Here is a 23,503-nt window from a genome sequence, read left to right as displayed (position 1 = left end):
AACTTAACAGTTTGTTTACTTTGTCCAACCACAAATTAACAATGACATTTATTAATCTTGGCCAATCCTCCCTAAACCACAAACAAGCATTTTTTATTGTAGCCGAACAAAATAACTCATCTAACAACCGAAAATTATTTAACGCAAATCAGTGTTTCCCTAAAACTAACCTGCCTGCCTACTTAATTATTTACCACAATCAATGAGTCATAAAATTAATTAATACTATCTCTCAGTCATTCCACTGCCAAAATAGTCACTATTAATTGTTTTATTTTTTTCAAAGTTTGTCTGCTAAACAGTCGGTGACCAACTAAGGACTTTTTCTTACAATAGGCTTCTGTGCCTCGTATGCATGTTTTGTTACACTACTACTTAGGCTCAGGTACTGTGGGGTTTTCTGATGACATGCAGCGTATTGTACATTTGTACTAAAAGACTGATAATATCCTTACGTTCTTCAGTCTTGTTTTTTTTTTTCATTTTCGTGAAATCTGCTCCATACATTGAAAAAATACAAGTAACTATCTCGAACAAGCACCTGCATTACCATTACAGGATGCATTCTGGAAGATGCTTGTAGCAAAGCAATTTTATGTCTTATTTATTTGCTGCATAATTGCTATAATTCTGGATAAAACAACACCAGCACCATCTCTGATGTGACACAGGACGGTCAAATGAGTCACAGCATAAACGAAGAGCCAACCAGGGGCTTCCACTGGCAGCAGTAAAGTAAGATTATTTATATATTTATTTTTAAACATAATAACCACTTTTCACATTTATTGAGCAAATTTTAAAAGCTGACTTTTTGGGGGGGTCAGCATTGATTCATCAGAGATCTTAATTTTAATCTATAAGCTAATGTAAAAATTACACACTGGATGCAGTTTCAACATAATAAATATGTTCCATTGCTTTCTGACATTGTGAGGATAAAAAAAATAAGCTTATTGTAATGGACTGTGATAGACATTATTTCATCAAGATGCCTTTCAGAAAATGGACGGATGGAAACTTAACTTGTATTCAAAAAGTTCTTGGGTTTCAGTTTCTTAGGAGCAGAGTTCTTTGGGTGGCCGTGTGTCGGTGCTAGCTTAGGATGTCCATTAACCACACGGTTGGAGGTTTAATTCCTTGGCTGTCCATGTGTGAAAGTACCCATGGGCAAGACACTGAATGCTTCTAGTGGTAACCAAGATGCTTGTTGTGTAGCTCTACCACCAATCATGCATGTGAATGAGTAACTGAGGAACCTTTTACACATAGTTAGGTTTGCAGAATTTAACTAAGGATTAAAACTGTAGCACTAAAAAGTGCTACATACAGTTAAGTGCCGACAGGTGTATTATTTTTCTAACAGACACCTGATAATGAGAGTTGCATTATCTGACAGCAGCTTTAAAGCCAAGGAATATGCATATGCCATGTCTTAATGACACTGATGTAATGATAGCTTAAATAAAAGCATCCCTTCTAGTAGCTACAATGTTAGTAACTCTTTTGTGCTAGCTTGCTCAGGTCAAGGAGCACGTAGCATAGGTTGCAGCCAAGCAGTGAAAATATTCATTCAAAAAAGTTCCCAGTAGAGCTGGCAAGAGACCAGGAACATCTTACATTATTATACCTTCCTACTGAAGGTTACCACTGGACAGTGCAAAGAAGCTTCTGCCAAAACCACATACCACATGCAAAACCATCAGGGAGGGCCAAGAACAAAGCAGTTAGCGTTCCAAATAGGGTAAAAACAGGAAATACTCAATAGATTGAAAACGCCATTTGTGTGTCCCTTAGGAGTCCCAACTGTGCTTTAATCAAATAAACCCCTCAGGTCTTAGCGTGTAGGTTTTTCTTTTCATGTTGCTTTTCTTCTTCCTTGTTGCCACTTCAAATGGATAAAATCATCCTCACTCCCTCTCCAGCTACTTAATACGACATGGCAAGAATGTGGAAATAGAGAAAACTAACTACAAAAAAAAGATGTAGAACTGGAAATGCACAACGTGAAGGTCAGGAGAGGCAACGTAGAAAGGATTTGTGCTCTCCAAGAACAGTTAAGAAAAAGTGACTTCTCATCTGACTGCACAATTCCTTCTTTTGCCTTTGTAATGACAAACAATCGCACCGCTCCACAAGTGAGTCACATGGAAGCGAGCCTTTTGACAAACATTGTCTTTCAAGAAATGACATCTCGCTTCACTCACCCCTCAAAGCTTAAGCGAATGATTCAATTAGTTGCTATGGTTTCTCAGAATGTGCAACGTGGAATTTCATGCAGTAAATTTCCCTTACTGCAGGCATGTTTATGCATGATGACTTCAGTGGATGTGGTGTAATGTCACGGGTCAACTACTTTGTGTATATTTAACAGGCCTATCCGTTCATTGCACACAGACATGGAAAGCCAGTAAATAAAAGCACACAAGGACACACGCAGCTGCTGAAAATGAAGGACCACAAAAGTTGTGCACCTGTATGGAGAAACTTCCAACATAAAGTGATAGCAACAGCATCATTAAACATGTATATGGACACACATGTATATGCACTGCAAATGCTATTAAAGTTCCAGAGTGTTTCTGATGCAGTTCACTCACACCCAAACACACAGCAGAAACAAATGTAAGCACAAGTAAGCTTTACACACACACACAAAAAAAAAAAGTAAGAAAGGTTTTGTCACACTTACTGTTAAGCATTGCATATTCTCAGGCCGATTGGTCTCAGGGGCAGCACCATGGTTTGACAGCACAGCCTCTGAAATGTAGACAAAGGAATCACGGGCTGAGACAGTGCCTTTGGAGCACATTTCTCCCTGTGCCAATGCAAAATGCCCCGCTGGATGTACAAAAATAAAGTCCTCAAACAGTTCTGAGAGTCCATAAAAGTCGCTCGCATAGATAACAAGCAATTATGGCAACAGTTGTCTGGAGCAGCCTTTGCTGGGCTGGGAAACTTCAGAGCGCACATAAAAGGCAAAAGAAAAAAAAAGAGAGCAGAAGAAGAAGAAGACAGGGCAGCCGCGAGAAGGAAAATCCCGTAAGATGCGAGGATCCAACAAACTGCCCAAGAGAGGAATGGAAGTGAGAACAAGTGAGAGGGAGGGAAGAATAGAGGGAGGAAAGGAGGGAGGGGTGAAGAAGAGAAAAGCAACTCCTCTCTCACTCTATTATCCGTCTGTCACAGGGCTCCTGGGAAGTTGCTATGGTTACAGGGACTCACGCCTCAGTGTCCTTTTAACTATAGCTCATAAAGGCAGCATTCAGCTTTAGGCCATGATGCAGATCTCCCTCACTCGCTCTGTCTTTTTCTCTTTCTGTCTGTGCTTTTACTTCCGTTTACATCTCTCGCTTAATATGTACACCTTTCCTCACTCTCTTTCTTTGCCTCCCAAACTTCAGACAGAGCCACCCATTCGTCACCCTCCAACCACTACCATCATCCCTTTGTTTGATGTGTCAATCCCCCTCCCCTTACCCCTCTCTTTATACTCTTGAGTCACACCCCTACCTCTCGCACCGTAGGAGAGGCGCGATCCTGTCTCAGACTGAAATTTTCAAAGTTTCAGCAAGCTCAGTCCAAACAGTCCCAGCGTAAATCAAAGAAAATAGCTGAGTAACCACTGATTTGCATTTTCTCCCCACTTACACATTTCACTCTTGCAATTGTGGCATATTAGTAATTAAGCAAAGGTTTGTGTCACCCCTAATTTCTTTATGTTTTCCTATAAAATGGGAAATAGATGCAGTAAATTGTTGAAATATGTAACATACATGGAAGTACAGTATGTAACACAAAAACAAAGTTTGTACAATTCTGACGAGTATGAAAGTCAATATTCTGTATGATCACCTTTATTCTTTAACACAGTCTGAACACTTTTAGTCAAGCTAAGCAGTCTTCAGGAATAGTTCTCCAGGATTCTCTAAGGACAATCAAAGCGCTTCTGTGGATTCTGGGTGCCTTTTGTTATGTTCTTTGTCATGATGATCCCACACTACTTCAATAACGTTGCAGATCTGGGGAGGCCAATCCACAACTGACATTTTCATTGCGTATTTTTCTTTCCAGGTATGCTTTTAATGCATTGCAGTGATTTTTTTATGAACGTACTATATGATGCTGACGCCAATCAGAGACTTTCCACTTCTTGATGGTATTGCACAGCGGAGCAAAATTTGACTGTACTTCTCTGCATTCATAATTCAGTTAATTTTGACGAGATGACCAACACCACTGGCTGAAATCAACCTCCAAACCATGACAGAGCCTCCACTGTTATAAAGATGTATTATCAAGACAAAAATTTTGAATGCTACTATAGAGTGGGGGGTTTTTTAAGCCCGCCCGCTACTTCTTCTTTTCAGACACACTGCACATTATCCCAACATATGCAACTCATTTTTAATATTTAAATATTAAAAATTCTACTCTTTGGGAATCACCTTGTTGATGCAAAAATACTGTTTTATGCTGTCAGACTGTGTCATCTGTGGCATTTTTCACAGATTCAACAAAAGAAATGGTGCATGAAAACACAATTTAGTAGTTTAGTTCCTTTTTATGCTTGAATGGTTCATATGTCAGTGTTAGGTGGCTTAACAAAAAAAACATTCCTCTAAAAATGGTTTGGTATAAAGACTGGAATGATAATGACTGAACTGCAGAAAACCTTGAGAACTGTAGCTTAAGACCACATTAAAAATTATCAGGAAATCTGCCTCCTTAGAAGCAAAATATAAAGTAATGAGAGGTGTCTAGGAATTTTTGCATGGTACTGTATTATTTATCTGTCATACAGGGTTATGAGTGAAACATTATTTTTCTTTTTTGACTTCATTTCATTTGTTTTTTTGGGGGTAGGGGTTGTTTGTTTGTTTTTTAATGAAAGGTAACTTTATTATACATGCATGAAAAAAAAAATTAAGCACTTCTCAACATTCTGGACACAGTTTCCTGTGTAACCCTGTTGTAGTTTTTAAGTAAATCTATTAGCTGTGAGTCTGAAAGTTCCTGGGGTCTGGCAAAAAAGAGGGGTCTAACCTGGCTGGCTTTAAGCCCAGAAGAGAAGCCTTTTGTCTGGGTAAGACATAAGTAGCACAGGCCATATGAGGGTAGAGGCATGCGGCAGCTAGCAGTGAGAAATATCCAACATGATTGAAGGGAAAGAAAGTGGTACAATGCCACATGGAAACAGTGGACAGTGGGAAAAGTACACAGAAGGTAGCAGAAGGGAGAAGTTGAATATTTGAGAAAGACAGGCAATGACAAGAGGGGGAAAAAACAAAAAGAAACAGAAGGCAAGAGTGAAAAAAGAAAAAAGAGAATTCAAAAGGTGCTGGCAGTGCATCGCTGTTGAGTCAGCCAGTGTCAGATCTGCCAGAACACTGAAGCCTTTGACTTTGCTTAAGTCCCTCATTGCAACACTCAATCACTTGACATCCAGGCCCTTTTTATTCACCTGCTGTCACCCACAAACAAACACTTGATGAAGAGAGCAGAAAGGCCAAGAAAAGAGGCGAATGTCTCCACTTCACTTTGGAAGTATCTCGAGATCAACTCAAGCAGCAGCAAACACTGTGTAAAATGCATAAATTAGCACAGCTAACTGACAACAGAATAGGAGTAGCAAAAGTATGTTTTAAAGATATTTAAACACACATGAGGTTTTGTGATTTTGTGTGATTTTTGCTCACTATTCAAGATGTTTAAGTCTGATATCCTGAATAACTTTGTGGGAAATTTGATATGGTGAGTTTATGGACTAAATAAAAACAGTCATGTTAAATGCATATTTTTAAGGGTGTAATCATCTTTCAATATCAAATAGCTGAAAACAAATAATAAAACGTAAAATACATTTTTTGAAAAAGCACACCATTGAAAAAAAATTTTTTAAAGTTAATTTGAGCTGAAATAATCATTGGTAAATAAAAACAAAATCAGTTTTTGAATTTCACTAAAGTAAAGAAACGTTTTTTTAAAAGGTAACATAAATTATGGTATAATTGAAAACAGTACAATTAAAGCTCTACTCATTTACAAAAACAAATCTAGGGAGTGTAATATATTCTGTAATTGTATTAGTTTAAAAACAGATCAATTTCAAGATGATTTTGACATTTCCGTCATAATACATTTGAAGGAAATACTGTGTATGTTGAGATTAGGCTAATCTCAGATTTAAAAAAATAATCTAAATAAATGAAGGAGTTTAAATGCAGTCAGGATTATTTAAATGTTACTGACTTTGTAATCTTCTAAAATAAAAATGATCATTTTAGATGTGAGAATTGACGGTATTCCAACTCTCACTTTTATTGTTGTCAAAACCTATTTTATATACACACTGCTTGATGTAGGAAGTGACTTTTGCCATGGCTGAACAAAGGTTTCAATTTATTGAACAACTAGAGTGGAATGTTTTAAAGCTGGGATCAGTGAACAAGCAGCCCTTATTCTGTGCTTGTCGTTATCTACACAACAAAGATTGGAGAGTAAAACAACTATGCACGCGCGCACACGCACACACACACACACACACACACACACAAACTACCAGAGGTCTTTATAATGCAGTATGATTTACGTTTGATAGGATACCTTCTGGTACATAAAGCTGCACAGCTGTCGGGGAATGACAGTCTCAGTGAGTCAAGATTCAAACATTTCTTAAGCGTGATGACATCAAGATGACCTCTACCACAGTCTGTGTAAAAAAAAAAAAACGAAACAAATCCCTCAGGCAGAGATGTTGTTTGTAGGTTAGATGAAATGTGCATGTCTGTCTGAGTAATGCTGCTTTAGTTTACCCAGTTTTGGGTTTTGTATTTTGCATTTGTTGTCCAAACAGGATATTTTGGGTTTAAACTGGATATCACTTCAATCTGAGTTTATGGGTGGTTCTGGTAAATAGTTGTGTGACTCACCACAGAGCTGAATGCAGTGTGGTGCTCAAGGGAGTCTTTATTGGTCAGTGGACAAATTGATTCTCAAGGAAAGACAAGACACAAAGAGGTAGGGCAGCAAAAGTTGGATCCGGCTTAGTTTTTCCGTATTATATAAATAACAGTATTATAGTTGCTGTCATAATTATTGTGTTGGGTAAACATATATAACATATCCATGATGCATATCTGTCTAACTACTTGACTGCATGCTGTTCTGTCGTCCTGTCATTGGTGTTTAACTGAAAGCACTTTCTGTGTCATTATTTCATCCATCCTTTCATCAGTCTACGTATAATTGCCACCAGACCTTTTCCAGGAGATAAGTAACATCCATGCAGCAAGCTCCAGGGCTTAAAAATTAAGCTAATGTGAAAGTGTATTCAAATTAGTCCCATTAGACTTTGTTAAAATGCCAAGCTTTACATCAGAAATAAACAAAAACAGCCTGGCACAACAACGGTTAGTATCTGTAACTAGTTTCCTACTTTTTAACCGTAAAAAACTGTGAATTATTTCTATGACTTACTCACTTAAATTGTATTAAAGCTTAAAGTTATACATTATTAGGGTACCACATGTCACTTCGAGCGACAGGTGGGTGTTAACACAGGCAGCTGTACTGCTCGGTCAACTGAACTGGACTCAACCATGTTTGTACTTTTCTATTTTGTGCTCCTTCCTCCTGATGTTGCTGTCCACTGGGATTGCCACATCTATTACAACTGCAGGCTTCTGCTCCTTGTCAACAAGCACTATGTCTGTTTGCCAGCAGCTGCTGGTCTGTCTGGAACTTTAAGTCCCACAGGACCTTAGCACTGTTGTTTTAAACGACCTTCAGTGGTGTCTCCCATTGGGAGCTGGGTACTTCTATGTTGTTCCTATACACTATCTCAGACAGGATATGCCTCTCCGAGTACAGCCTGCAGCCTGGGTCCTGTCGACTCTGGATCTGGTGCTTAGGGCTTGTTCTTGTGTTGCCATGATCAGAGCTTCTGTCCTTTCCTTTATGTCAGCCTTTTCCTGATAGCCATCTACCTGTATTTGTGAACACTTCACATTTCTTCCTAGATTATTCCTGGATTGAGGTTCTGGCACTCACTAATCCTCATTCTTCCTATTTCCATAGTTTTTCGAGCCTAAGAATCCTGGATGTTGGGTGTAGACCTCCATGCATTGTGAGGAGTTTAGGGGTCTTGACATTAGTGGCATCTACTTCCTCCTATGGTCAGCTTATTATTCCAGCTGGGTACCAAATGGTCAATAGGGTGCATGCACTGATGGCTTGGAGTTTACTCCTCCTGCTGAACTGGTTTCCCAGCACCTGTCATATCTTCTGGAGGTATTTGGCTTCTGTTGACCTCTGTGCATCTTTATCCTGGTCCCCGTTAGCCTGTAGGATACCCAGGTACTTGTAGCTGTCCTGCATCTCCACTATTCAGCCCTCTTAGTTTTTTTCAAACATTTAAAAGAACAAAGTATTGCTATTGACATATATCAACATTCAACAAACCAATACAACCCAAAACTAAATACCTAATATATCAATTTTCTGTATATACAGTAAGTAACTCATATATTATGCTAAGGGATGCTATTGTACTTGTGTGTCCAGATCTGGTCACTTCTGGCTCCAAAAAACAAAAACTCAAAACCTAAGGTTTGAAACTGTCCCTATGGCAGTTTTTCATTTTCCTGAGAAACTGGACATTGAGGGTCATTATCTATTCACAGAGTCATTCCTGTCATCACACTGAAAGAAAGCACAGTGACATTTCTGCCACAGATTTCAACAGATAATAACGTCTTTATTTTTAAGAATAATCTCTACAGACAGTGGATGAGATGTCTATATAACAAAACTTTCTGTTGAAAACGAAGGCTAACTTTATGATAGTGTCATTATAATAAGACAGATGTGCCATATATTATATTATGTATATATTTTGTTTACAAACCTAAAACCTTTGTTTCTGTTGAGCTGACATAAGCCTTGAGATGCAAAAAAACCCCATTTCTACTCAATCAGAGTGAGAATTTCAAAAACATCTACAACCACTAAATGAGAGGACTTTCAAAAGTCAGAAGATTATTACCTATTCTAATGCACAATTTCACACCGTATTCATTTACTAACTGGTGCTTGAAGATGCTTTTCTTTCTCTATTATCTTGTAAAGGGGTAAAAGTGCACATAAGTAACTAGAGGTCAGCAAAATAATATGAAAAAATATAAACCATACAATTCAAACAACATCATCCTTGCTGTTAGACAGAGGTTATAAACACCTTGTACAGTGACTGTACTGTACAGCGACCACAGTGAGTGTACAGTCTTATCCACTTTTGTTCTTCACCCCCTCCCTCTCCTGTTTCCTATATAAAGACGCTGCCTAGCTGTCACTCCTACTGAGGCTGGCCAACAAAGAAACGTTTCAGCTTATGTCCTGCCCACAATATTGAGCTTAACAGAAAACAAAACTTTTTATTCATGTTTTAATTACATTTCCATTGCATTGGGGGCAATGTTAATAATCTATCACCGTCTGTTTTGACTCTTTAGCTATTCTGTTTGATTGCATGACAAAATTACATTAAAAAGTAACATGAAGCCTTAGGTAGACTACAGCAATACATCTGTAAGAACATAAAGGCTATATTCCTTTTTGCAAATACACTTACTGGACACTTTATTAGTTACACAATGATAGTACTATGTTGAACCTCTTTTTGTCTTCAGAACTGTTTTAACTATTTGTGCTTTAATTATTTGTGGCGCAGATTCAACAAGGTGCTGGAAATATTACACCACATGCCACAGGCGCTCTACTGGACTGAGATCTGATGACTGTCATTTGAGTACAGTGTACATTGTAATTTTCAAGAAACCAGTTTTTGTGACATAGCATGTTGCCGCGCTCAATGCAGCCATCAGAAGATGGCTAAGGAAAGGCAACATCAATCTTGAAAGGCACATCCCATCCAGATGTTGTCTTTTTCAGAGAAGGCCATGCATATTTCATCAAGACAATGTTAAACTACATACTGCATCTATTACAAGGCATGGTAGTCCAGATCTTTCACCAACTGGTGCGCCAATAAATGAAGAAAAGAGAGAACATCCTCGCCCAAAAGTCCAGCAGCTGGTCTCCTCCATTTCCAGACATTTATGCACTGTTGTTAAAAAAAAAGAGGGGATACTACACAACAGTAAACACTGGCCCAGCTTTTATGTGACATGTTGCCAAAATCAAAATCAATATGCGGCAATACTTTTCTTAAAATGACACATTATGTCATTTTCACATTCTATTGTGAATAAAATATCAATTTATGGGATTTAGATTTTACACAGCATCCTAACTTTTTTAGAAATAGTCTTCTAAATAGATGTGCAGCAAATGAATTGTGTGTTTGCTCAGAAACGATAAATACCAGAAAAACCAGGAAAAGACACATTTTAAAAATCACACAAGAATAATACATATTTCTAAAACAGAAGGTGAGTGTTGACCTAATTCTTCTTGACCTCAGCAACAGCTGAGCAACCCACTCACGATTATTGCACGATGCCAGATTGAATAAGACAATATGATGACTTCTGGGCCCTCTGGTCAGCCGGACAGTAATGATAGACACATTTCATTTCCTGTTTCTGTCCTGAGCAAGGGAAGACAGCCAGAAAGGATTATGTCAGATGGCTGTTGATTCAGTGTTGCCTGATTGTCCCTGATTCAGATTGGGGGGGAAAAGGATTTAAGGAGAAAAAACAGAAATGTTTAGAGGTTGGGATTTTTAAAAAGTCCCTAGAAATCTCCAGTTTGAATAGTGCCTACAAATTCAAGAAATTCAACAACATCTTCATCATCTTCAGCAGTAATAGTGTTACACTTTTTTACAGCACTGGATACTTTGATGATATTTGGAGTTATTTCATGTTTATTCTATACTGCATTTGGTGTATTAATTCCTGTTATTGGCTTTTTGGTTTAATGCACATTGCTGGCATAATACATTATTGCATTTTTTTAAAGGTTTCCTTGCAATCGTCTACATCGATTTTATCATCTGTCTACATTTGTTTAACTTGACAAGCACTATAATGTGACTTTTAAAAACGACTGCTATAAATGAGCAATAATGTTATTATAAAGTAAAACAGTTAAACCAAAAAGATCATCAACAGTACTAATGAACACGTGAATCAGAAAAGTCTTTCTGTGACAGATCTACTTCTCCTGTCACCTCCTGTGCACAAGCTGCTTCCTCCATATAAACTAAAATGGGAATTGGTGGAGAGGAATTTAGTTAATATGTGTTTAAAGTAGTTTTATTGTTAAGATGAAACAAAAAGTTCAAATTCACAACTCTGACCCAACTACAGCGTCTGTGTACACTAGGGTGACCAGGTGTCCCACTTTATAGAGGGAGTGCACATCATTTTTATTCCTTGTCCCCCTGTTCCACATATTGAGACAGTGGCCCACATTCTGATTGGCTCTAGCCTGCAATACACTTTTCCAAAGTCTGGCTTTTAGCCAATGTACGTAAAGAAAGCAGGGAAAGCTTTCATCATAGTCAAGAGCAGGTTATCCTGTGTTTTGCTGCCAGTGGAGAAAACTTAACAAAGTCACAAGTGATGTGCATTTTGGCCGAACATGATGGAAACAGAATGAAAATAAAAGAACAAAAAATCCCTGAAAACTACATATAATTGGGTGAAGCTGTTGGAAGGCACTTCCTTTGCTTTTTTGACAGGGTTATTTTTCAATTTTGTGTGAGGGGAAACATGGTATAAAGTGACATGGAAGGTGTGAGTCATAAATGGCTCAGAATCTTTTAAAGAAGTCAGGTGTGCCCATAAGAGACGTACAGATATGTAGCTGCATTCCTACTGAAGCCCAAAGACAATTACAAGACAATTACAGTATTGCTTAGAACCAGCTTAAGCTTCCTTTTACGCCTGTTATACTTAGTTGGTGAGAGAGCTGGAAAATTGGCTACTTCTTAGCACTACTGTGTTTTAACACTGTGCCCCCAAAACACTGCTACTCCCTTTTCCTTTTTTTGGGATGTGCTTGTCTTAGTGTACGCTGTCAGAGTACAAGTTTGAAAAGGTTTCCTTTCTTATTTTGTTTTTTCTTTATTTGATTCCAGAATGTGTGTACCCATCAGCTCTCCTAGAGTAACCGCCTGTCTCCTGGAATCTCCCCCATGCTCTTGAGACTGTGCAGGGAGACACAGCAAACCTTCTGGCGATGGCATGTGTTGATGTGCCATCCCGGAGGAGTTCCGCATATCGCCTCATGCCACCAGTAGTGACACTGACCTGAGTCTAATGCAAAACTGGTGAAAATGAGGAGGGAGAAAGTGTCAAAAATGTCCTCCAACTCTAAACCCATTGTCTCATTGTCTCCCCTCTAGTGCACATGTTGTTAATTTTATTACCACCAAAACAGCTGATACTGATCAACAACCCCCTCTGCTACTTAACTGGCTGGATCAATATCCCAGAAGTTTAACTGACTTGATGCTTTACTTTAAAAAGTGTTGCTCTCCTTTTTTTGAGCACTGTCAGACCTGTCAGTATGCTGATATGAGACAATCCACAGAGCTTGTCGGCTTCCTCCCATCTCGTTCACTTACTTCTGCCTACTTTCTGCAGACTCGACATGCCTGCCTATCAAATTAATTCAGATTTACTTCATGTACATGTGCCATCTCAGTTTCTTGCCTCTGACCCCAGCACATTGAAGTGTCCGCCCACTTTAGATTGAACTCCATGCTATTAGTAGGCTGCAGAGATTCATGGTTGGGATGCAACTAAATGCCAAACACACCCACGGTCAGACTGTGCATGCATCTGTCTGCACCTCTTATTAGTGTCATTATGTGACAAGTTAGGTGGGAGAGACTACACTTTTATTACAGGCCTTTTCCCTCAGTGGATATATTGACTTGTGTGACATACTGTTAGTGATACCTCTGTTGTGCTCAAAGCTCTCGATACCAGGACCGCAAAACTAAATCAGCTCAGTGGAATTAATTTTATTCACGATAGCTTTGCTCTTTCACGTCAGGTCAGTCAGTTTTCTGAGAAACATTCTTGCAGTCAGGTCAAAAAGTTTGGTAACCTCACTTCATCCAATTCAAACCTGAGCATAGATTTAAATAAGCAGTGATTTTATGATGGCAGCTTTCATCCATCAAATGTGACTTTCATTTCACCTTTGTCTTATTGTGTGGGTTAAATAACAGCCGACAGTGTCAACACAGCACAATGTGTAGCGCAGATTGGAGCCTTTGGGGTCAAGTGCTTCATTCAAGCTCAAGTAGCTGTAAGCCTAGGGTCAGGTTCACCCTTCAGAGCGCGCGGCAGATGTATGGCCCGTCAAACATTCAGTACACAACCTTGCAAAGATCGTGCACACACGCAAACTCCTCACCAGTGCTGACCAGAACAAATATAAAGCAAACACACTTCCCCCTCCCCCACACTCATGCCCACCCCCCTCCAATATACGTTTATAATCACACAGTGTCCGTTTTAATCTGCTGATCTAAAGGCGCGGCGTGCCATCTGGGAAAGCTTGGCAGTGTTTATGTACGCTTGTGCACTTTGTCTGGGTCCCCGTTCGTCTATCCTAAAACAGTGAAACAAATGTGAGTATGATGCAGATGACACACTTATTAAACACAAACCCAGAGGGTGCTCTGCTATTTTTTGCTTTCACGGACATACAGACCACCTGACCCACATTGTAAGCTTGTTGGAGGCAAGTGCATTACCCATGGTCAAAAGCACACACACGTACATGTCACTCTGGGTCAGCTGTCTCTATTGACACACTACGCTCAAGCTAAAATAAAAAAGCAGAAGTATGAGATTTTTTGCTTCTTTCTTAATATTAATCAATAAATGCAGAGGTATGGTTTAAAGCACCAAAGTAACACATTCCTCATTTTGTGTTTTTGTGTTTCATCTCACATAAATGTATCAACCATGTATTTAGAGGATAAGCTCTGGATACATCAGGTATCACGCCTCATCTCACAAAAAGTTGTTTAGCTGCCATTCATGCACAGCTTCTCAACTCATCTTAACCGAAGTTAAGATGGCGGCCTTTTTGTTGTAGCCCTACAGTGTAATTAGCTGTCAACGCTAAGCGATGGATAGATTTTGTTGTGGAAACATTCATGAGAAAATTCTGTCCCTGCCAACAAAGTAAAGGAAGCAAAAATTCGGACAATCTGATACTTAGATTGTCAAACTATGATTCCAAATAGTCTCTCTACTGTGGCCGTTTTTTAATACCTTTTTGATTCGTGTAAATATGTTTTTAAAAAAAGTGAATGGACGGACGGATGGATGGATGGATGGATGAACGGATGGATGGATGGATGGATGGATGGATGGATGTTTTTAAAAGCACCGATATCATGTTTTGACCACATATCAGATTTTGAAAATGTACATTAAATGTATTTATTCATTGTTGGTTTTTATTTTTTGGTCTTCTGGTCAATAATTTCTCTGAAGAAGCACATAAAGTTTTCTTCCTCATCAGGTCAGCTTGATGGTGCTTCATGCGCACATGGCTTCCAGTCTCATAAATGCAGTTTAGCATATTTCTGCATCCAGGGATTTGGCCTGGCACAGCCAAGGCTCTGCGATGGCACAGGTCTCTGAGCGAGGGATTAGTCAGACACACTGATCCAAACTGTGCACCTCTGGTGAGAGTCTGTGGACATTAACATGGATTAACTTGCTGACCAGTAAAATGCTTGTTTCAACAGAAGAGGTTTGCTAATAAACTGCGACATTCTTTCAAAGTGAATTTGGTATTGTGGCATTATTGGAGCGTAGCTGTTAACATGCACTGCCTTTGAAGTCAAGAGCAGGTATGAAGATATTTTTGATCTCAGCTTCTGATCAGCTCAGTCTTTAAACTGTTTAGACTGGTTTGACAAAATTACCTAAAAAGGAAATTTTGCATTACTATGCAAATATACAACTAGTTTGTCAGACTAAGCACATTTTCCACAACACAAAAGTCAGATAAGAGACTTTTTCTTAAGTGGAGTTAAACAGCAAAGCAAGTAAGCATAGAGTTTGGGTGCTATTAACTTTTCTATTGTAGCTAAAGTTGAATTCTTAAGTTTAACCAAAATGTTTGCTTGGTTTTTGGGTTGGGTTTTTTTTACATACAACAATGAATAACGTCATAAACCCTGAAAAAACCAACATCTGGATGCGAGCATACATTGCTCTACAGCATTTATATACTTTTCAGCATTGCTGGTGGGTTTCCAGATGTGTAAGCTGCCAATTTCATAGGCTCTAATTCACCCTCATACCATCAGAGGTGCAGCCTTTGAATTCAGCACTCAAAACAAGTCGGGTGTGCCCTCTCACTTTTATTCTAGAGGACACAGCGTTCACAGAACGGTTTTCCACTTTGCCTCAGTCCATATTAAATGAGCTGTCAACAGAAGGCGCTGTGTTTCTGGATCACGTTCACATATGGCTTCTTCTTTGCATGATGGAGCTTTAACCTGGATTTGTGGATGGCACGGTAAACTGTGTTCACAGAAGATTATTTCTGGAAGTGTTCCTGATCCCATGCAGTGATTTCCATAACAGCATCATGCCTGTTTTTGATGAAGTGCTAGCTGAGGGCCCAAAGATCACATGCATCCAACACTAATCTTTGGCCTTGTAACTTTCACTCTCTCCAGATTCTCTGAATCTGTTGATGACATTATCCACTGTACATAATGAGATATTCAAGGTCTTCAAAATTTTACATTGAACAACATTACACTTTTTGTACCACTTACATTTCCAGCCTTTTGTTGCCCCCCATCTCAAACTTTAACGAGACGCGATGCTGCATCGAAATCAAAATGAGTTCATATTTTTCAAAAAGTCGTGCAATTTCTCAGTTAAAACATTTGATCTTTCCTATTTTCTCTCTATTTTGTTTACCTTTTATACTGTATCAGTAGGAATAAAATATTTACATGATTGGCATGGTTACTGCACGGTTTGACTCACCCTTGTATAACGCCCACTGTCCTGCCTGGTGAAAGAGTGCACGCAGGCGGCCATAACATGATGACCGATTTCATCAACCAACGACAACTCACAAACAACTACAGCTGGCACCCAGTTACAACAAAAACATTACTCTGACTTTGAAATAAATATGCAAAAACAATCGTCAACCTCAAGGTTGTCTTTTAACTCAGCTTTCACTTTGAGAACGACAGAAACTTTTCAACACGAACAGACAGTAACAATCTGCTCCCGGAAAAATAATCAAATGCAGTGAAGGATGTTGTTTCTACATTGTTAGGCTTCTAAGACACCAGCAGACAGAGAGACTTAGAGAGTAAGAAAAGAAACATGATGACATGCAGTAAAATGACAAATTGGTCTTGAGTCCAAAGCTTTACAAGAATAGGGTGAGCCTGCCAAAACTCTCTGTATGCCCCACCCCAATCCTATTATTTCAGGGTCTTCATTAAGGATATGCTGTACTGTATAAAATTCGAAGCACTGATTTGCCTCAGAATGAGGTAAAAGACAAAACAGAAGACAAATGGCAGAGACGTCATAGTGAATAACAAACAGGGAAATCAGAGAAAACACGGGGACAAGTGTACAAAAATACAAGTGTGACAGAGATGTGTGAAATGAAACTGACAGAGAAAATGAAGCGAAAGGATGTTCAAAAAACACATGAATAATCAGTGTGAAAGGCACAAAATAAAAATGGCCGAGAACAGAGGAGAGAGAGAAATAGGGAGAAGATGGAAGCACGTTGAGTGATATTGTAATGAATGAGGCTCGGGTCATTCCCATGTTAGTGTATGTCACGCTGCGGCAGTGCCTCCATGGCCTACATTCTGCCAGCTGGCAATGCAGGAGTGTATTCATGAGTGTGCACTTCCACTCACACAAACACACAAACACAGATCAGTTGAGACAGGAGCGGGGCAATATTGCAAGTGGAAAAGACGAAAACAGTCTACACTCACTCATGCAAACATGCAGTTTTTACTTCGTTCTCACTTTCTTTTTTTTTCCTTTCTCGTTTTTGAAGTAATGTGCTGTGAAATAAAGATGTTGAAACTTCCTAAATAGCTCTTTCTCAACATCTATTTCTGGTTTGGCTAAATTTAAAAAAAAACCTTCCAGTTTGCAAACCCCAAAAAGAACAATTTGCCTGTGAGCACAAATCAGGATTCCCTCATGCAAGGTTGGTAATGGTTTCCTGATGCCTGAGTATTACCCAATCTGATGCCCCAGTTCCATCTACAGCAGCATAAAACTAATTTTAAAGTTGCATGAGGCAGATTAGCCTAGTTCAGCCAAGTGGTATAAATTGGGATAGGTTAGCTAACGTCTCACGATATCACCGTCATTCTCATAACCCAGAACGTGAATATGAAAAAGGAAAGTTGGCAGCATCACTGAGAGAGGAGAAGGCGAGTGTTGTTGGGGGTGAACAAGAGTACGTGTAGCTCTGTGTGCTGATGTGAAAGGTTTGTGCAAGTGTGTACAAAAGAGATAGGGTCACAATGATACTGGGGACTCAATCCCAGTATTACTAATCCACTGAAAGGGAAAACTAAGCTCCTTAAATGTTCCCCAGTGGAGCGACCACTTTAGCCCAGCACGAGAAAATTAGATGAGAATTGACAGATTATGATCACACGCACAGTAACAAAGAGAGATTAAAAGTAATATGAGCAACCAAAGAAGCACACAGAAGAGGAACAAGGGCACAAAAGAAGGTATAAAAGAAAAAAATGTCTAAAAATGTGGGAAGTATATTTAAGAAGGAGAACGAAGTTAGGGGAGATCGCACACATCTCTGCAGCATCCTCAAAACAAGCCACGCTGGTCCACGCGGCAAATGCAGTGCTGTTTCCAGCATAACGTGCAACTTCAGAATACATGTAAAGTGAGTACAGTCAAGTATGACAACACAGACTACTCACCTATTCTAGGCTGCTCTCATGGCTGGCACAGAGAAGCATCACTCCAACATGCACACACCACCAGCAGCACCAACTACGAGTGAGTGCAAACATAAGTAGGAAGAGAAGGAGCACTCAAAGGTGGTGAGAAGAGAAAAAAAAGATTTCCAAACAAATGTGTCTGTGAGCGGGGTGTGCGAGTGTCTGTGTGTATGTGTGTGTGTGTGTTGGACGTGTAAGGGGGGGATCCACTCCAGCAGCGAATGGTATCGGAGCGCCCTGTCTCTCTCCCCCTCTCTCTCTCTCTCTCTCTCACTCTGGCAACTGTGACACGTCAGGGTTTCATCCAGACCCCTCCCTCCTTCCCACTCTCTCCCTGTCTTTCCCTCGTTCGCTCTTCCAATCCCTCTCTTTGACTCTCTTAATCCCTCGCATCCCCAGCCTCCCAATCTGAAGACAGATAAAGACTCCGAGCTGTGAGACTAGCACACACGTACATATAAGAATAAGTGGCCGAGCCCTGTTTAACCTTCGCACACTGGCCATGAGAATAATTTTATTCTTATGTCACATTTATTTTCTATACTTTTATCAACTTTAATGGTGTTTTCACTGGTTGAGATTTAATAAGTCAGGGTTTAATTTTAACAAAAAACGTGTTACATAGAGAAACTGAAACAATACGTACTTATATGTGAGAGGATTAGCGAAACTGAAAAAAAACATATTTCAAACATATTTTTGTTTTTCTGTTGGTGAAAAAACTAGTTTTAATTCTAATATAATAATAATGCTTCTTATAATTCTGAGTTCAGAATTCCAGCAATCAGTCAGGATGACATTAATCTCAGATGTTTGATTTGTTTGTTGTTCTCAAAAAAAATCATTTTTATTAAAGTCGTTATTCGGATTTTAATCTCAGAATTTGGGGGAAAAAATCATTTTAAGTGGCCTTAATCTTCTTCTCTATATTTATATCACACAGCATGGCCTAAATTACTGAGGTCAACATTTGATTTCATGCACACAGGGCCTGTTTGCTGGATAATCAAGTAAAGAACTAAAGTAAACATAAAACATAGGTTTGCTGACTGCCCACATATAAGTAATCACTGTACTCATCAGTGTCCCGACCTCATAAATGACAACTTACCAGTGTTGCGTTGTGTGGGTACTTTAAGATGCTGCTTCCTCCCCTGCTCCTCTCCGAGTAGGTAGTACCAACCTTGAACTTCCTAGAGCACACACACGCAATGATTGACTGTGTGTGTATATGTTTGTGAGTGCATGTCTCATCATCAATGTGACAACATCAACATGTACATAAAATCAAAAACAGACAAAAACCAAAACGAGTGCAAACCAGTTTGGTTGTTCCTCCAGGGCTAAATGTGCATAAACTCACCGCTTGTAATGTTTACACTAACAGCTGATGCCCCTACGTCTTCACTAGTGCCCTGTGAACCAGATGGCATGTGAGTGTACGCATGTGTGTGTGTGCTCATATGTGTTACATATTTTCTACTGCTGCATGCATGTTAAATAAAACCTGATTTGTAATCCCGATGATGTGGGCGCTGTCTTACAAACAAAGCAACACTACTGTAGTCTATAATCATTTTACTGTGTCGCACATATATTACAACACACACACACACACTCACATACACTGCCAGCCTTCTCTTTTTGTACAAAATAATGTGACGCAATGAACAGTGACAATAATCTCCATTTTGAAAGAATCTTATCTGAGTGGACAGATTTCTGCAGGCTGCGGGACGAGGGGGAGGACGGGCAGGGACTCGTATGAAAGAAGGGGGAGGGGAGGGCATATGTCCTCAAAGTCAGAGAGGGATTTGTGCCGTCGTTCAATATTCCCCTGTGCATGTGAGAAAGGCGAAAGAGTGGGAGAAACAGAGCTGTTAGTCAAGAGGGAGATGAAAAGAGAAGGTAGGAAACATAAGAGATGTAAAAAAGCACGATGTGGCAAAAGGGTGCAAACAAATGACAAGATGTGACAGGCAAGTTAAGCAGCCAACACTCGTAAGGCCCCAAACACTTCTGAAATAAACCAAGAGGAGAGAAACGGAAAGGCTTGTAGGAAAGGATGAATGAAAAACAACTGATGAGAATAACGGATGTGTCAGGGAGGATGAAGAGACATAACTCCCTATGATTCAAAGCTAAATCTCCTTCATTAGCATATTAAGCCAATTAAATATTCATTGGGATAAATGTTAGAGGAAGGAAGATGTTCGCTTGACTAAAGCACAATTTCTTTCTGTTGTTTCATTCGTCAAACTACAAAAAAAGACTTGCTGGGGTTCTAATGCTTGTTCTCCTAATCTTATTTCTCAGCTAGCTTCTTTTAAAAGTTTGAATTTAACAGTCTGAAGTAAAGACGCGTGATGGTTTTTAGCCTCAAGTTGGTGCTGAACTGCTTCCTTATTGTCACCTTATGCACCTTATGCATATGCACCTTTAAGCAAATCTATAATAAATACACATCTGCCTTAAACAATTAAGGAGGCTTAATTAAGGGGGCTTAATTGTGTAATAACATACAAGTAAAGAAGTATTACATAACAGCTGTTTGTTACTGTACTACCCGCTAAAGCATGGCTTTTTATGTAAATATGTGGTTTGCTTCAAGAGAAAAAAGGCACATCTACAAAGGCAGAGGAGAGACAGAAGGATAAACTGGGGCTGAATAATTGAACAGTGAAGCAAAGAGCTAAGAAAAGCAGTTATAGGGATATGCTGCTCGGTGGAAGAAAACCGACTCAGCCAAAGAACACCACTGAACTTTTGGACCTCACATTTATCTGCTAACACTTGGGACAGCTCTGGGAGAAAGACTGAGGCCCAGTGCTTTTCTCTGTTAGCATGTAGGTGTGTGGATGAAGTGTCATACTTTGTCTGCTGTGCATTTGTGACCATTTGTTTTCTCCCTTTCGCCTGGCAAGTAGTAGTTAGTTAGCGTCTAAAATCTGAAACACTTAATCCCACCAAGAATAACGGTGGTACAGATATTAACAGTACGTCAGCAGAACAGATCGCACTGAGGTTGGTGATTCCCTGACTTTGCCTCAAGGGCTAGGAGGCCTGTTATTTTTGGGCTTATGATTAAATGCTTGCCGAACTAATGGCGTCACAGCAGCCTTAGAATTATTATACATAATCCATTATCAAAGCACATCTTCAGCAATTTAGCTTTGCCATTCTGAGCGTGCTAGCACAGCCCAACTGCACCACCGGAATATACGCTTAATCATGTTTTAGTATCTGTGAGACTGCGCAGTCCTCACACCAGCAAAGCTCAGCACACAGGGAAGAGCAGCAGCAGCTGAGCAGCGTATGTGCGATGAGAACAGGATGTGCCGTTTTTGACAGCTCAGACACAAACCGATGAGAAAATTCAACTTTGTCCCTTTTTATCTTGTGGCTGAAAAGTCGCAGACTTCTTGTCATCAAAGCCAGTGATTCTAAAGGTCACCTAAGACACACTGCTTGTTTATATTTGCCCGTATGGGTCGCTGTCTTTAAAAAAAGAAGAAGTTCCATTACAGAAATCTCAACATGCAACATCATATTTTGTTTGGCCATACTCTACTATGTCCTCTTGGAATTTGCAGGTGGATGTGGGTTTGTTTGGGGGGGTTTTAAAACTCTCATTCACTGAATGACAGACATTAATTTTCATGAGACTTAAATAAGCAGTGCATGTGTGCTTGTTTGAGTATGACCCATAAAATTCAGAAGAGAGAAGGACTCAAACTGTGTTTCACTCGACTATCTGCGGGCAAGTCTGCCGTGCTTTAACACTGGTAACCCTAAAGTGTTTCCTCCTAAATTATTGAGGTCACTGGAATTCGTTCACACTGAATTAAACTCTTAAATTCATGGTCTAATAGACAGACACACAGAGATGCAGAGTGAAAGTTGAACAGGAAACCATTCACAGAATGTCTGTATATCTGTTACTTTAGTGTTTAAGCCTACCTTGTCTGGATCCATAAGTGAGCGCACACCGAAGCTCATGCAGCCAAGCAGCGTGCTTATCCTGCTGATACAGACAGAATGATTGAATAGAAAAAAATCAATTATTACACCCCAATGAAGCCCATGTATCATCTAACTCAGGTCAGACACCTGAAATGTGCTTTTTATTCTACATAACCATTAAATAATAGAGGCATAAGAAATGAGTGTCTTTAAATTTTTATACTGTTTCTCCATCTTGATATCAGATTTTGTAGAGCCTAACGCTGTCCACAGTACCACATGCACACATTTATAATGAGACAGGAAGCAAAAGGTTATCGCCTTGAGAGAAAACGGCGACGTTGGAAGCAGACGAAACAATAACTGACATTTGATGTATATAATTTAGTTATAGCAGTGTGTGTATGGTAGTGGTGGAAGGAAATATGGATGTTTAATTATGCATACAGCAGAAAAATAGCTCTTGACAGCCTCACAGCTGGACAGCAGTAATGCAGCTGCTTGTATTTTGGATGGCCAAACCGCTCGTCAGCACAAATGAAAACCTGAAACAATTCTTGGCTACACTCAGTAGAACAAGCCAGTGTCCAAAACCACCACAACTTCCAGTGAATCCAGATGCAGCTCTGTGAGACATTTTCACCAGTATAGTTGCCCACTGGTACAAATCTGTCACTTCAACCACAGATTCAATTTTTTGTTATGTAACATAAAACCACCAAAAACTCCAAAACCAACGAGTAGTTTGCAATAACTTGTATCGTCCGTGCTATGGAAATACGTTGTTATCTATACACCTTTGAGCTGTTCTGTGTCTCAAATCCTGTATTTACACATACATTCATTTACACTGACAGGAGCACCTTGATAGTATCCGATCGTTCAGTCTGACGTCACTAGCCGTGTCTGGGCCTAAACTCTGCTGCAGGTCCATATATCAAATGATCACTGTGGCATTACTGAGAGTTAAAACACTGTCTAAAGTCTTTCATCTTTAATAAAATGATCAGCGTTCTGCTCTACCAGGTGTAACAACTGAGTTTAACATCCAGGCATCCATGAAAACGGAATTTATGACATTTAACGGAGTAAGAAGTTAGCAGGAAGTTAGCTCGCTAGCTTCCATCTAAATACAATATAGCATGTCCTGACTGCGGGGTTTTGGAAACAAATTAAAACGTACAGCTCTGTTATCACTTCCAACATAAATGAAGACAGGAAACTAAACAGCAGTGACGTTTGTAGGGTTACTGAAGTTGGGCTAGCTGGTATATAATGATGTGCTACGTGACCAGTGACACAGCTATGTTAGCATAATATAAACAAGCTAACTTTTTTTCCACTCGATAAAAGTTAACGTGAGTGTTCTCAGTGGTCAGGAACAAATGTAATCGCATGGCAGGATGCTGTAAAAGGACCAAACTTCAGCCAGGAGAACAACTGAGATAATCCATCCACAATACGAGGTTAGTCTTTCATATACTGCTGCATGGGCTGGGCTGTAGTTACATCGTAAGGTTTTAAAAACTGAGCTTAAATAAATGATTAGCGGTAATAAAA

The 23,503-nt window shown here is 39.5% G+C and overlaps 1 protein-coding gene across 2 annotated transcripts in view; it reads right to left on the bottom strand.

The window, feature by feature from the left end:
- Positions 1–18,229, bottom strand: part of rgs3a (regulator of G protein signaling 3a) — a 120,482-nt gene extending 102,253 nt beyond the window's left edge. Inside the window, exons 1-2 of one of the 2 annotated variants that reach the window (XM_084935324.1) lie at positions 17,960–18,229; positions 2,693–2,760 (exon numbers count right to left, since the gene is read on the bottom strand). In XM_084935324.1, coding sequence (XP_084791450.1) covers positions 2,693–2,707 — 15 coding nt within the window. In that variant the 5' untranslated portion in view covers positions 2,708–2,760; positions 17,960–18,229. Of the gene's footprint in view, positions 1–2,692; positions 3,072–17,959 lie in introns of those variants that run through there. The other variant, XM_084935323.1, reaches the window with a different exon arrangement.
- Positions 18,230–23,503: the final 5,274 nt, after the last annotated feature.

Source organism: Perissodus microlepis, chromosome 7 (assembly GCF_051167445.1).
Source record: "Perissodus microlepis isolate ML-2025 ecotype Zambia chromosome 7, ASM5116744v1, whole genome shotgun sequence".
In the NCBI taxonomy this organism is placed as follows: Eukaryota; Metazoa; Chordata; class Actinopteri; order Cichliformes; family Cichlidae; genus Perissodus; species Perissodus microlepis.
The sequence above is the reverse complement of the archived record's forward strand: the minus strand, read 5'-3'. Positions and strand labels throughout refer to the sequence as shown.